Source organism: Xyrauchen texanus, chromosome 38, assembly GCF_025860055.1.
Source record: "Xyrauchen texanus isolate HMW12.3.18 chromosome 38, RBS_HiC_50CHRs, whole genome shotgun sequence".
NCBI lineage: Eukaryota > Metazoa > Chordata > Actinopteri > Cypriniformes > Catostomidae > Xyrauchen > Xyrauchen texanus.
This window is the reverse complement of record NC_068313.1, coordinates 22,502,135-22,518,634: the sequence shown is the minus strand read 5'-3', so window position 1 is coordinate 22,518,634 and position 16,500 is coordinate 22,502,135. Positions and strand designations below refer to the sequence as shown.

Genomic DNA, 16,500 nt, shown 5'->3' with positions numbered 1-16,500 from the left:
CTCAGCTATTTGCCAGGATTGCTGAATGGTCTGTTGTTTGTTTGGTGTCACCACAAGTGCACTCTCTCAGCCCTCCAGATGTGATGGGGATTTTATCCCCTCAATACTCATGGTTCAGTTTAGCAGAGAAATTCTGTATGAATGGAGAACACTGGAGATCTGTAGCACATATAACCTGAATCATTTGCTTAAGTGCTTTATCTGGTGTATGTACACAGAGTGTGTTTATGTGTGTGAGCTTGTTGACTGGAAGAGAGTGGGCTCAAGGGTCAACGCACCATTGTTCTGCCATCAGTAAATGAGCCAGCAATGTCCAAAGGACTATTACTTTTATGCTGCTTAATCCACAGTCTGTGACGCACAATGTTTTAGTTTGGTGTTGCAGATAAAATTATTGCATATGAAACATTATATGTAGAATCATAATCCTTTTTATTTTATAATTCTCTGTGATCACGGTAGATGTGCATATATCAGCTTTGTTTGTATGGTGATTATTAATGGCAATATAATACACATTGTAAAATAATTTAAAGTTTTATGACACAAAAATCTAGTCAATTTTTAATATGTAACATTAGATCTAGCAGCAGGGAGGTACAAATCTGAACTTAACTAGTGCACATACTGAGCTGTGTATAACAAGGGCCATGGTAATAGATTGGATGCACTGTCATTATGGGATGGGAGGTACAGACAAAATTGCCTTTTATGATCATTAACTGGTGATAATGAGTTCCATCCACTAAAATAAAAGTGTCTCAGGTTATAAAATTTGTGTTAGCTAAGAGTCTAAACTTTTCTCCAACCCTTTGATTACAAAATAAGATGTGAGCAGACTTTGTTCCCATGTTTCTAGTTGTGGTGTGTACAAATTGTCCCCTACATAATTTTGCAGAAACATGCTAAATGCTGAGCTTTTCTAAAGATATTTGCAATTGTACTTGTTAGATTTCTATTTGACAAATGTCAAAAGCAGCCCTGTTTATATCACAAGGCTTGTATCTGAATGCATAAAATATTTTTTCCATAATTTCAAGCCCTGACAAATTTATGTTTGCTTCACTCAGGGTCCGAAATACTTTAATTAGTAAATGTACACGAATGCCTGACACTATTTAAAAGGCCTATAACCAGTTTTTGTATTGCAAGTGCTGAAATAGAGAGACTTTAGGACACAGGTTGAGCTAGACTGTGTGATACATGATATTGCCTATAATCACATTCACAAGTTAATTAATAGATTAATAGGTGTTCATTTACAACTGACTTATGTAATTTATAAGTTCTTTATAATACCATTGTGATTTTCCTTACATGTTTGTTAAAAAGAGATAAGCAATACTGCCTCAGTTCTACGTAATCAGATTTGCAATGCAGTGACAAGTGTGCTTACTGAGGGTTTTTTATTCTTAAATGTGGAATCACCTGTCTTCCTTTATTATTGGTTGAATAATCTGACTGTTATATCAGATCCAAAGGATTTTAAAACTTCTTTTGTGCTTTCTCATTTTAGAAGGTCATGTTGACAGGGACGTGTGGTCTGAACCAAATTTAATGGGAAACTGCAGTACTGCTAACACACTGTATTTGCATGTTGGGCCAATACCAGACACAATGTCCTTTTTCACAACCATTTATAAATGTATATCTGACTGTCCACAACAAATTGTGCAACAATAATGTCACAATAAAAATTAATATACTGTTTAAAGTGTCCTGTCCTTCATTTATACAGTCTTTTTATTGTCCTTCAAACCATACACACGAGGGAAGATTTGCTTCTCATATCATTACATTTATTAACATTTTTGTTTTCCTGCAGCAACACAAGATCTTGCTTAATATTGCATTTAAAAAGGGCATCAGTTTACTCTCCTCCAGAGTCATACGGGATAATGGAAAATACTTCACAAAATTTAGACAAAAATAGCATGTACATTAATTAACCTGATGGTTTAATGTCAATACCTTCGTCTAGCCAGAACCATTTATGTTACATTTTAAGTAGTGTGGGTCAAAAGCAGTGTCAGAAATGAACTTTTTCATGAATATTTGCCTCAAGGGTATTTTGTAGAAGACACAAAATGTTGCTTTTTAAACTATAAGGATGTGTACATGTATTGCTGCTGATTTGGATAGAAGAACGCTTTCGTAGATCATGGTCTAAATAACTCACAACCAAGTGGTTAAAGGTGCAATCAGCTATCCAATCAGCATGGATGTGACATCACTCACAACTCTAGCTGTCTAATTGAGCCATTACAGAGTCTTACTGGCAGCTTTTCGTATATTTAAAAATAATAAAATAAAATACATTTAAAAAGTTCTTGCTTTGCAGGGCCCCCTGGTGGCCCGCGGGCCTTAAGCAACCGTTCACACTGCATATAGCTAAAAATGGCCCTGGATCTAAGCCATGAACCAGACCAACCATCTCTTGCTGTCTTACAACATTACAAACTTTGTTTTGAAGCTAAAAAGTATTTGAAAATCAGACGATAAGACAAAGGTACAGGACTGTGTACTTACTGTACTTCATGAGGGTACAAACTACAATCCCATGAAGCATTGCATATTATGTATATAAAACTATGGAAATAGAAATAGAAAAAACATTCATTTTAGGTTGTTGATTATAAGTACAGAAAAAGTATAGTTTACGTATATTGCAAAATAATATACTGTATAAATATACGATACAGAAATATATAAACAAGTACATAAGTAGTTTGAAGGTGAAAGGAGACAGACTTGTTTGCGTTTTTCACAGTGCGTCAAGGGAGTAGGTGGTCGCTTCAAGGCTTGTTTGGAGGGTGTAAGGGATTAATGGAAAGGAGGAGGCGAGAACCGGCTTGGCAAAATAAATAATACTTTAATAATAAACTGAACCAAAAACACACAAACATAAACACAGAGAGCAGCTGCCTGTCATTCTCTCTCTCTCTCTCTAACTGTCATCACCAGCCGCCTTTATCCCTTGTGCGCCCCCATCAGGCTGATTGTGGACCGGGCGTGCATTGTTCCAGCCCGGCCCGCCTCTAGAGACGGCTTAGGCTGCAGTTCTCTGATTGGTGGATCTTACTGTGCTGGACCACAGGTAGTGCAGTTGTTCACCAGGAACTCTGCTACTAAGCACAATTTTTTAACAATTAAGTTGAAATGACACAGGCTGATGGCTTCAACAGAAGCATATACCATTGATGAACAACCTCAGTGCTCATCATAGGCCTGTCTTCAAAGGATTGTAAGTTATTGGTAAAAATCCAATTGAAATTTGATCAATGAAACTTTAATTGGATTTTTACTTCCTGAACCAGACTGTTGCGCTCTGTTTAACTGGACAAGTGATCATGACATGGCAGCCCCCTTGAGGTGACCCTCACCTTGTAGATTTAACCCTTGTGCACCTTTCGTTTTGGGTGCATTCATGAGGCCTTTGGTCAAATTTGACCCCCCAAAATAACCGTGTAATTTTGTGCTTGAATCATGGAATTTATTTAAACACATGTAATAAACTCATTTAAAAACTCTAAAGTTGTTCAGTTTTTTGGGGGGTTGTGGTATTTTCATTTAATTTTTTACTTTATTTAACTAAATTACACCATTAATTTTCATATAAATTAATAACATTAAATGTCACATTCACTTCAGTGAAGATCTACATTTCTCAATTTAATTCAGGGAGAAAATATGAAAAAGGTGTCATGCATTAGGGGCAGATTGCTTCCATCTGCTGGAGAAAAAAACAAAAAAACTTTAAAGTAAAATGACCTGAAATTTTACAATTTTAACCAGTAGATTGCAGCAGAGGCCCTTGTTTGCCTGGTTGTCACAAACTGATTTTTATTTATTTTTAATTCTTACATCTATTATAATTAGACATTATCAAAGACATAAAACAAAATCACAGTTTTTGTCAAAGGTTTTGCATTTTTTTTTGTTGTTGTTTGAGGTGTTTTTGCAATGATGCCACATTATGATTACAAACTATGGTGTTACAAAGAGAAGACATAGAGTAAAATTTGTATTACCTATCATTTATTTCAACCATCCCAAATTAAAAAATATATGCTGATATGTATGACTTGTATGACTGATATGAATCTTCATCTCATGTGAGTCCTCATGGTTATATTCATATGCAAAAAAATTACAATGTATTATTTAGGAGTAAAAAATATTAAATGTGGGCAAAAAACAACAACTTCTGAGTGCACCTTTAAACTGGTTAGTACAAATGCTCTTCTCCACACTAGGAGATGGAGCTATAGGCTTGCCGTAGCAGTGTGTTCGGTGGGTGGGACAAATACAAAGGCAAACAGGTCAAGAGGAGGAGAAACCACGTGTGACAGACAGGCTGAGAACTGTCCTTCGGAAGTGAAGTTGTTTCTGTAAAATCTTTGCATGTAACCAGCCAGCCATTCAACAGACCCACCTCACAGCCCTCAGCAACGGATATTTGTTGTCAACTCTGAAAGCAAATTAGTGTTCCGGTGAAACGAATCATGGTTAGCAAGACGGATAACATCCCAGCATCAGTGCCGAACTGCAACACTGTTGATCTTGCTCGAGACAGCAAGATCGCCTTGAAGGATCCATGTGCTTGCGGTATGTGATATTCAATACGAATCTGTTGTCACTGTTTAAATGTTAACTTAGCAACAGAGGGATCAGTCAACCGAGAACTTCATGTGACCGGCTTTGTAGTAAATCCGTGTTGAAACCTGATTTATATTTGACTGGATAGAGGTCAAAGTAAAGTAGAATACAGACACAGTCAGACATGGGTATTTGCTTTATTAAAACAAAATTGTGACTTATAAATGTGCCTTCAATGTGGAAGGGTGCTAGCCTAAAACATTATCTTGTGCTCTAGTCACTATCAGGGATATGCGTGCCATTCATGTGATGTCTTGATTAATTTATAATAATTTTACATTTAAGGCGATGTTTTGCTCCAAGTTTCCTCTTGGTACATGTAAACTTATTATATCCACATTTAAAGATAAACTGAGAATATTTCTAACATTGAAAATTATCCGAAAAATAAGGGTAATCTTAAAAACATAGCCTTGTGATGTGCTGGGATTCTATTAGTCTAAATCCAAAGTTGTGTAACTGGTTATGAAATATTAATGTAGCAGGATGCTAAAGTTTAACCAAGGTGAATGTGAGCTCATGTGTGGCAGAGATCGTTTATCTGAGACGGAGCACTTGTATTAAAGTAAATGGGAGATATTGGAACGCCCAATGGATGTAGAAAGTGAAGTTACGCCTTACAGGTAAAGAGCCAATCACCTTTTAGATGCAGACTTCTCTTGAGAACACGCATGCGCAGTTGCTGAATTAGACAGAAAAACATCGGTTTTTTTAACGTGATCTGAGCTAAAGCAGCACACTTTACGATACCATTGTTTTCAGATTTTACTGCTGAAGGTATTCTTGACCCACCGTTTTGGATATTGCGGTCTTTCCTCATTCAAGTTGTTAATAGTTGTATGCCTCTTGTTTACTGATTGTACAGAATTTCAGTTTACTGAAATTGCCAGAAGCGTTCCAAAAATGGCCGAGTAGTAGACTGACTTGCCTTTAAATCAACTTTGGCTGAGCTAAAGTACAGCAAGCAAAGATCTCAGATTATTTATATAGGGTGGGATTCCACATGAAGATCTTAAATTTAAGATTAACGAAATATTGTACAGTTTTTTTTTTTTTTTTTTTTTTTTGTGATTGCTGATCAACTTTTATCTGCAACAGTGTTGTCAGTAGCTTGTCCGCTAGCTGCTGCTTGGGATGTGAGATCTTGACGCACATGTCCTGTAACAGCGCGACTGAACGGAAGGTCACCTTCATTGGTACGGAACAATTCAGCCAAGTGAGAGAAAGCCGGTGTTAAAATATACATATATTTTTTTCAAATGCTTATTTACTGAATAGACTGTTCGGCCAAGAGAACGTCAAACATCAAGTGCTTTATCAAATATATTTAGCATTGATTGCTGTAATAAAATTCTGTAGCTCGTTTGAGCGCATCGCTCCCCCTCCTGTTGTGATTCAAAAAGGTGTGGGAGGCGTTCGCACAGGAACACGTTTTTCCGCCTTATTAAGAAGTGTAAGTCTAGCAGACTTTTTTTTTTTTTTTTTTAATATTTGCAATTTAATTATGTAGAGTAATTTTATAACACTATACTTTGCATTATAAAAACGAGTTACCTTTAATTTGACCGTTGCCCTGCGCGAAAAATATCAAGACTCGGAACAATGATCAAAGACGTCCGGCTAGCGCTTGTTTGCGTAGATAAAGGACGCAAGACGTGTTCGGTGTGAACGGCCCCTTACGCTCCTCGACCGGGAAGCGGAAGTAGTCACATGTGGAAAGTCATGACGCATGTATGCCAATAGAAGGTTATCGCTACCAGTTAAGTATAGATGCATTTGTTTGGTAAGCCCTGGGTTTACATAGTTCGCTTATAACGTGGGGACAATACTATAAATTAAGACTTATTTCCGAGCTGTAAGTCGAGGAATTCCCTCCTGCCAGGGGATCAGTTTTAGAGAAAATACCAGGGGAATGTGCTCCTGTGATTAGCCAGCTGCAGCAGACCTTGGAAGAGACTGACTGTCATTATTTGGCTGTGAGAGCAGAGCTCTTGTTGTGTGGGTCACACTGATAGCCCTTGACAGTGACTGATTGGTTGCTCTGATGCTTGAGATGATGTCTGCTTGTCACTGTCCTGTTACTTTGAGCTACCCAGGAGCTGTCATATTTGGTTGGAAAATAGCTTTGTGCATTCGACATAACTTGCCTGTATCCAATTGCATAATGATGAATGTCATAAATGTGTAATAAAACTATATAGGAGGCACAGTGGTTAGTCACTGCTTGGTTTTCTGATCAGATCAGGAGTTTTCCAATTTGTCAGAATCACTTAATGCACCTTTATATTCTGCTTGTGGTGCTGCACTGTCTGCGAGAGATTAAGGGTGGGAGCTCTTTGCATTACTCGTGCCAAATGTTCCGACAACACGTCCTGTTGTCCCAACACATCACATAATTCAGCAGGAGGTCTATGAGGGCTGCTGTCATGACGGTTGTCCGTAGCTGGCCACTCTTATGTCTCTGACTTTCATAAAGTCTGGCAGGTGTCCTCAGCACTTGTATTGTCATGTGTGACTGCACTTTAGCTTCCAGTTTGTTCTGCTTCCATTTCGTAAGCTTGCTTCTTTTAAAAGATTGTTGTTAAAGTGGTTTGGTTGACGTGGCAATTTGCACTAACAATTGGCCTAGTATTTATCAAGGATTAAGCGTCTTTAAATTCACTCTAGCATGGGAATAAGGTCTGTTGCATAGGGTGTGTATTGCATTGCAATTCGAATAGGAATGCCAATGGATAACATTTGGCTGGATGATAGCATAAAAATACTGTTTAATAGATGCTCTGTTGAATGTTTACAGGCTGGCATGTATTAAATCTTTCCCACTTGGTTAGCTGAGACACTCCGTAATGGTGCTTCAACTTTGTCTCTTCTCTGGTCAGTTGAAATGATTTACCAGCTAAATCAAAGCAGAGGGTTGTAAATGAATCACGGAGTCTCGACTGAATGTTTGTTTTCTATTCATTCTACATCACCATCTTTGGAGAAGTAGTCCCACACCTTATTGCACGTTCACTGTCTCTTTTCAGCCATCTGTAGGTGATCAAGGAAAGAACATTTTATTTAAGCTGGGCATTTTTAAGATGGGTATTTTTTTTAAAGTAGAGATAACAGTTAATTTTAACCGGTCATATATTTTACATATAAAATACTGATCTGAAAATTAACTAGTTATCTAGTAGTAAAGTACTTCTAAACTTGTTAGTATCTGTTAAAAAAAATGCATTGGGAAAAAGTACAATATTTTTTAAATGGAGTGGAAATATAAAGAATAGAAAATGCCCTGGTAATACTCAAGTAAAGTACAAGTACCTCCTAAATTGTAGCCTACTAAATTACAGTTTTCTTGCTGATCAAAACATAATCAGCAATATTTCACTGTATAACAAAACAGTCACAAACAATAAGTCACGGTTCGCTGCTGCAGAGTCAAGAGATAAACAGCGGCAGCGCTGTTACACCGTACTCTGCTATACAAGTTCAGGGGAAACTTTCAGCGGTGGAAAATCATTTAAATATTACATTTTGTAAAAGCAGCAACTAGAATTGTTCAGTTGAAGGGGGTACCAAACTGTGAATCCTGAACAAAACAGTTTGGTGATTACATGTTTACACATTAGCTTCCACTCAGCTGACAAGCAATGAAAGTAGCTACATGGTTAGCTAGTTAGCTATAAGCTCGTTGTTACTGAGAGTAAAAGATGGACCAGCATTGCATCTCACCAACTAGGTAACAACGTAGCATAAAATCAACACTCAACAGGCACAATCCACCACCGCACCGTTGTCAGCTGAGCTGCAAAAGGTGCTCTGATGTTTACCTTTCAATCTGCTACATTACTGAATGCACTAACTATAGCTGGCTAACAGCAAACAGACATGAGTGACATGGTTGTCAGGGACAGGGTTACCATTATATTAGGCCTAGTTATATTGAAAAGGGAAAATTATGGGGTCATTGCAGGGTTTCCGTTGTCCGGTAATTACCGGACATTGGCCGGGAAAAAAATTAAATGTCCGACAAAATTCAATCTCTCCGGTCAAATTGTCCGATTAAAATTGCCTAATAATCCCCCCTAACACAATCTGAATTTGAGAATAAGCCTAAAATGTATAAAGCAAAAATACACCGACCTTTGGCTATGTTATAAAGGAACAGGCTCTACCGTTTGAAAGTTATTAAACAACATCGCATGCTGCATTTCAAATAAAGCGCACGCCTAAAACGGCTGCAATATAGACCTAAACAACGAACGATTGAGTGAGACGTTTCAAATATGACCAGGCCCTAGCCTTAAAAGCTTTTTTCAGAGGCCAGACGCGACGGACGATGGTGAATCAGGAACGCCTGAAGCCTCAGATGTCCAGAGCCAGACAGCTCCACCATCGCCGGAGAAAAAGCCGAAGTGTAGGGCGTATCGGTCGGAATGGAGTGACAAGTCCCATGGCTAAGATGTGAGATAGTTGATGGTAACGAAAAAATGTTCTGTTCGCACTGCGAAAAGGCAGGACGATGCAACGGATTCACAAGAGGGTCGAATAATTTGAGAGTGTCTGCTCTCATTGAACATAGTCGGAGCAATGACCATGTTGCGGCGCTCAATTTAACGCCACAGCAGGTTGCGATGAAAGGCCACTGTGACAAGGCCACGGAAACTTCTAAGAAAAAACTATGCTCTCAGCTCAAGATTGTATTCCACATGGCAAAACATGATCTCCCATCTAACCATTTTGTAGCACAGACTGAGCTACTGCAAGCTCTCGAGGCTCCAGATTTCGTCACCACCGATGGCATTTATTGCCACAGCGACTCTGTGGATGATATGGAGAGGGCATTAGAACACGTCGTGGTGGAACAGATCCGTGAAAGACTGAAAAACAGTGACTTCATTGGAATAATAATTGACGAAACTGTAAATATCACTGTGAACAAAAAGTTAATCATATATCTAAAGCTAGAAATAAAAGGAAAGGTGGAATTATGCTTTCTTGGAAATTATGATGTGGACTCTGGGACCGCAAGATGCATTTATGCTCGCATTGTTGCGGTGCTTCGCGAAATGGATATAGCGCTGTCCCGTGTCATTGGCCTGGGTTCAGATGGTGCAAGTGTAATGATGGGAAGGCATGGTGGGGTTGGTGCTTTAAGCAAGCGAATCCATTTTCTATCCAGGTGCACTGCGTTGCCCACAGAGCTGCGCTGGACGCAGCGAAAGCTGTGGAAAACATGAGAGCTTACAAAAACACGATCTCCACAGTGTACTCCTTCTACAAACACTCTGCCACCAGAACATCTCGGCTCCGCCAATTAACAGCTGCACTCAGTGATGAGGACATGGTCAGCCTCAAGCAGCCGTGCGCAGTCCGCTGGCTATCCCTACACAGGGCTGTGGAGGCCATGAAGCACAACTGGGCAGCTGTGGCCATGGAACTTCATGAAGAGGCCGTGGGACGAAATGCCCAAGCACAAGGGCTGCTTGGTCAAATCCAGACCTACAGCTTCATAGCCCTGACTCGCGCACTGGCCGATATAGCCTACTACCAGTGATGACAAAACTGAATTTAGTTTTTCAGAAAGACAACGTCAATCTTTCCAGCATCCAACCAATAGTGCAAGCATCTGTCGCGGCATTTACACAGTTACGAGATGTCCCAGGTCCAGAAGAGGAGACATTCCAGGCGGGCTATAAAGACAGCACATACAAGGATGTCAAAGTGACCAATTCAAGCGACCGCTCCATTCAAGCTTTCAAAAAAGCCAGGGAACGCTATGTTCAACATCTGATAGATGCCTTGCAAGATCGGTTCCCCGAGGATTGCATGGATCTACTTCACTGCCTCGATGCCCTTCTGAACCCCTCTAGATATCTGCAGACACATAGTGGTAAGTAGTAGCTGTTGATTTATTATACGGGTCATTCTACAGAAACGTCCCCTTATGATATGGCAAGATGTCTTAAAATTTATTTATTTTTCTAACATTTAAACTTACACCACATTATTAGATTACTAAAAATAACAAATTTAAATATAAATAAAAAATTATATTTTTTGTGAATTTATTTAAAGACCTTTTTTTAAGGTCCTTTTTTACCTTTTTTGTCACTGGTGTTACCTTACTTTGGCAATTTGAAAGGTTTTTCTGAAATATTATTTCGAATTTTTTTTTCAGCATTATGTAGTCAGTTACCGAAAAATAATAATAATAATACAACAAATAAGGAGATTGTTCAGGTTTGTTAAAAGTGTGCTTGAATGAGGTTCGTTCGTTTGCGCAACCATGTATTTGCTATAACAATGAAAATATTTGAAAACCGGTTAAAATTAAGTTGTGATGCAATCCTTTAAATCTTAACTTTTGAGTGTAGCAGAATTAAATTGATGTAAAATTATTATGTCACATGTGACATTGTATTTATTGTGACAGAATTTTTTTTATATTTTATAGTATAAATATAATATCAAATATATTTGATAGTTATGTATACATTATTGTATTTTAAATGGTGTAAAAACTTGTTATTGGCCTCAAAATAAAGCACTTTCCCTCTGTACATGTCTGTGGGGACGAGCACTTCTGTGGTGGAATTCTATAGAATTAATAAAAATCAAATATTGCCATTGATGGCTCAAGAAGATGTAATTTTTCAAATAACATTTTTATTTTAAAATGTAAAGAAATTGTAACCCCAAAGTGTTTGTGTAATATTTTTGTAAAGGCTAGGGACAGAAAAATGGACATTTCCATAGAATGACCCATACAGGCCTATTTATAATAAGCGAAGCGCAGCATTCTTTTGTAAGCCTATAATTCTAATATCGTTCTCACCTATTATATTATCTTATAGCTCTTCAAGAATATGCAGAACCAGCGATCAGAAGGATTATTTGCCATTTTACAAGCATTGAGTCTGCGGACACCGCTCCTCTTATCGATGCCGTAAGCCTGCGACGTGATGCCCTCGCTGTCATGACAGCGCTCCGTGGCTATGGAGGATTGCATTTCTCCACAGCCTGCGAAGTCCTCATATGTGATTTCAACGAAATGTATCCAGAGTGGACCAAGCTCACCAAGATAGCCTGTGTAATCCCTGTCTCAAGTGTTCCTGCAGAGAGGGGGTTCTCGCTGCAGAATCGGATCAAGACGAAGCAGCGAAGTCACCTTGCGGAGAACAAGGTTACGCGGCTTATGCGCATTGTAAGTTGTGGAGAGACACTGCGAAGTTTTGATTTTAAGTCGGCAGCTGCACAATTCAGCACTGCAAAACAGCGTAAAAAGTAGCCTAAAATGACTCGAGACGATGTTAAAGGCCTAGTCATTTGTTTGTTCCAGTTCATTTGACAAGGAGTCATTTCACGGTGGCCAATTTAAATGTTACCAGCTAAATGAGACATACTGAGAGTGTATAATTAAGTTCGCTTGAGTAAAAACAATAGGCTACTATTCAGATATTTTATGTGGGGAAGGGGGGGTTTGTTAAACTATGAATGTGAAACCATAGTAAAAACAATTGATTGACGCCATTCGGACGTTCATGTTTTTTTCCTCTATTTGAAAGTTAGGCTAATAAACATGTTGCATTCTATACAGCCTGATTATGTCATTTTTTTAAGTTACATAGACTGCCTCCAGTTTTCCTCAACTTGACAAATTATATTCGATATTTGACCGGCATATCATCAAAATGTCCGTAAAACGAAACCTCTGCCGGTCACTTCGGCACCATTTTTTTCTAGCCGAAACTCTGGGTCATTGTTTATTAACTTTTCCAGTATATATTTCACAAACTAGTTAACAACTTGCCATGAAGACTACGCTTAACTCTGCACTGTCAACAGAATCACAGTAAACAATGGAGTGTGCTCTGCTGGACAAACTACGTTATGACTCTATTCTAAATCACCCCAAGAATTGTTTTCTGCATTATATGTTCTGAAAGTTTTAATATCGGAAAACTTCGATCCCGGTATATCTGTGAAGGGCTAATGTTTTCTGATTTCTTTTCATACTTTGAGGGTTTTGTGCTATAAGATGGAATGCTTATTTAGCCTATTTATTTGTTGAAAATCTGTTAGTTGCCATGTTGAAGTGCTGAGCTCAGCATCCACGTACCCATCTGAAACATGTCTAATCGGGGTTATGTAATCTTAATGGAGCCTAATTATGCACTATTATGCATTATAACACCGACTAGATGTTCAAACAACCGACCGACTAGTCGATAATGAAAATTAGTAGATTTGCACATCCCTCTTTCAAGTCACTGTATGTGGGGATTTTCAAACTTGGCCCATTTTTTAAAATCTGTTTGATTTTCCCTCCCCTGTGGTCCTCTATGTCTGTACTGTGAGGCCAACTGTTTGTTGCTATAGCCATGACACTTTGTAACCATTGAGGAGGAGAACCAAGGACAAGCTGCAGTTGATTAAAAGCAAACAGAGCCTTTTTGCTGTTCTAGTGTGAATTATGGCCGATACAGCTGTGGCATGAGAGAACTTTGCAGACAGGGCAGGAGTCTTTGTCTTGTTGTTCAGTTTCAATATATGACCAAACATGCAGCCTCAGCAGAACTGCCTAGAATCTAAGTGAATCAATAAGGCTAAAGTGAGCACCTCAGACAATGCTTGATTGAGTCATATGATATTGCACCACTGATCAGGCAGCTTTTGCGGCTTTTCCACTGCACTGTACAACTGGATTCTGCTCGCTTTTTGGGGGATTTACACTGTGGATAGTACCTGGTACTTTTTTTAGTACCACCTTGGTCGAGGTTCCAAGTGAGCCGAGCCGATACTAAATGTGACGTGAAAATCCTGCAGATCACTGATTGGTCAGAGAGAATCGTCACTACCAGCATCACTGGATTTGCGACACAGGACATCAACCCACTAGTTTTAAAGTTAGCAACAGCTATAGCGGTATCATTTGTTCACGCAAATTTTGAATGGTAAAAAGAAATGGCTGTGCGCAAAACCTCGCCGTGGTCAATAAACGAGGTGCAGACGTTCCTCTCGTTAGCGACGGACAAAATGACGTGAAACAAAAAAGTCTTTCAGGAAGTGTCTCAGCTTTTGGCCACACACGTCTACCACTGGACCTACCAACAGTCTAGGGAAAAGTAAACACATTTTTAAAAGTGACTACAGAACCATGAAGGAAAAGTTGAAGTGCTTCAACAAAATGGACGCCGTCTAAACCGGCGAGCAATGGGAGGGAGAGTGCCCTGGACTCAGCCACGACTTTGTTAGAGTCCACGATGGAGGATGGTATGTTTTGTTGCGTTATTCTATACACTGCTTGAAAGCTTCACTTTATTTAGTTGACCAGCTACTGGAAAGCTTGCTTCTAAAACAACCAGGCCAATTTAACTGTTACACTTGTGTAGGGCTGGGATGACGTCGACACAAAAAATACGTTGACGCAAAATATGCGCGTTGATTCGTCGGACCCAAAACAAAGATGGTGGCGCCGGCGAGTAGTAGAAACACGAGTGGCTCCTCAGACTATCAGAAGTGCAAGGCGGCATGCACTCGTTCCTCTAAAGTATGGGAATTCTTTAATTTAAAAGGAAACAATTCCGTGATATGTCGTCTTTGCAAAATGGAGATGGCCTTCCATTCTAGCACCACGGCAATGCACCAGCATCTTAAGAGGCGCCACCGGGAGCAGCTGCAGATGACAGAGCACCATAAGTTTTTTTTCAACTCCCCACTTTGCACTCGATGTTGGAGTAGGCTATAATACGTTGTCGACACCTAAAGTTTTCGCTTATAGCTATTAATAATGCGCTTATAGCTATGAATGTCGTGAAAAATACATAGAGGACACTGACAATGCGCTGACAGACAGGACCAAGCAGGTAACATTTAATAAAGTCTCAACTTTCAAATTTGGTCATTCAAAGAAAATTAAACCATAAATAGGCCTGTTATTTTGTGGCTCTTTAATGTGTCGTGACAGATTGCCTCAGTTAAAGCTGCTCGTGAACCGATCGTCTTTTCCTTGGTTAATTTATAGCATCAAATAGGCTAAACATGAATGTAGCCTACATCAGAAGGACTGTTGTTTTAACCGCGGAAAGATGTCAGTACAGTAGCCTACAATCCATTATTCAAATCCACCGACGTTAATCTTCTCTCTCCTGACTACTTTGTCGGACAAAAATGGCGTATTATGATTGATTGATCAGATCGGCAGTCAATCAAACTCACGGCAAATGTTTTTTTTTTACATTTTATACAACCCAACCCCTATGAAACCGGTATTACCGGTGTTGTCACAAGTCGATGAATCGAAATCGAATCGGACTGAAAAAATTAATCGTTAGATTAATCGATGCATCGGAAAAATTAATCGCTAGATTAATCGTTTAAAATATAATCGTTTATCCTAGCCCTACACTTGTGAAAAATCACTATGCAACAACTGCTTTATGCAGCACAATGAGCTAGTAACTAACAGCTAGCAGTCGTGTTTTTGTTTATGGTCAATATTGTTTGTCACGTTTAAGATGATGTCACTGTAGTAGAGGCGGCGCAACTATGACGATCAGCCTATAATCCCACCCACGTTGAGGCGGCACTAAACTGCAGTGGAAAAGCAAGCTCAGAAAAGTAAATTGTGCAGAGTCGAACCGAACCGTAACGTGCTGTTTAAAAGTGCCATTTCAACCATAGAGTAAGCCAGGAATAATTGCCCCCCCCCCAAGATCTGGGACTTAAACAATTGTTGTGGAGATCTCCATGGCAGCTCGACATTGCTCTCTTGTGTGTGTGTGAGAATCATAGTCCCTCTGAAGCTGGTCTATGAGCTAGTTGGCTGTCCTACTGGTAAAAATCCACTAGCCTTTATGCAACTCCATCTTTAAGCATAAAAGTACTCAATTTGGTTTAATCAATGTCTTCTGAAGCGATCCAATAATTTTTGGGTGAGAACAGGCCAAAATGTAACACATTTTTCACTATACACCCTTTGCCATCTCTAGGCAAGCTCATGATTTTAAGCTTGATTACACTTTGTATCATTGATGCATGCGCAGAGTGCTAGATGACGCTTGGAAGTGTAATCAAACTTGAAATAATTTTCGCCAAGGAGACTGCAGATGTCAAGGTTTATAGTGAAAAGGAGTAACATTTTGGTATGCTCTATTCCAAAACTGATTTGAACGCTTCAGAAGATATGGATTAAACCACTGGCATTTTAAGGATTAATTATATGCTCCCTTACTTTGCTTTCTGGAGCTTAAAAGGTTTGGTCGCCATTCACTTGCATTGTATGGTCATACAGAACTGAGATATTCTTCAAAAAATCTGTGTTCAACAGAAGAAGCAAAGTCATACACATCTGGGATGGGATTAGTGTGAGAGTAAATAATGAGAGAATTTTAATTTTGGGGTGTACAGTTCCTTTAAGTCTCTACAATAGGGATTTGTTTACAACAATTTAATAAAAAAAATTATTATGTGTATATTTGTATATAACAAAAATGTGAATTGTATTGTGACATGTCAATAAAACAAAAATGTTCATTTTACTCAAATATATACGTATGTAGGGTTGGGAACCGAGAATCTGTTCTTGTTCAGAACCGATTCCATTAAAAAATACCGGAATCGTATGATCTTCGTGAATTGGTTGCATTATGGCGAGCAATTTTCCGCCGACGTGGCTGGAACACCATCCTCGAAAACTCTGACAGCGTTTCCAGCTGCGCAGCTCTGCCCTCTACTGACTCTACAGCATGAAAACATACAGTTCTACAAGTGTATTAAATTCCCAATCGAACGAGTCTCGAACCGGCTCTTTTTACAGTGTGAAACATATGCACTTCAGTACAGTTCTAT

The 16,500-nt window shown here is 39.0% G+C and overlaps 1 protein-coding gene across 3 annotated transcripts in view; it reads left to right on the top strand.

Annotated features, from left to right (window-relative positions):
* The first annotated feature begins 4,363 nt into the window (after window positions 1–4,363).
* Window positions 4,364–16,500, top strand: part of LOC127631794 (clustered mitochondria protein homolog) — a 36,134-nt gene continuing 23,997 nt past the window's right edge. For 2 of the 3 annotated variants that reach the window (XM_052110136.1, XM_052110135.1), the window contains exon 1: window positions 4,364–4,608. In XM_052110136.1, coding sequence (XP_051966096.1) covers window positions 4,506–4,608 — 103 coding nt within the window. In that variant the 5' untranslated portion in view covers window positions 4,364–4,505. Of the gene's footprint in view, window positions 4,609–6,361; window positions 6,419–16,500 lie in introns of those variants that run through there. The other variant, XM_052110137.1, reaches the window with a different exon arrangement.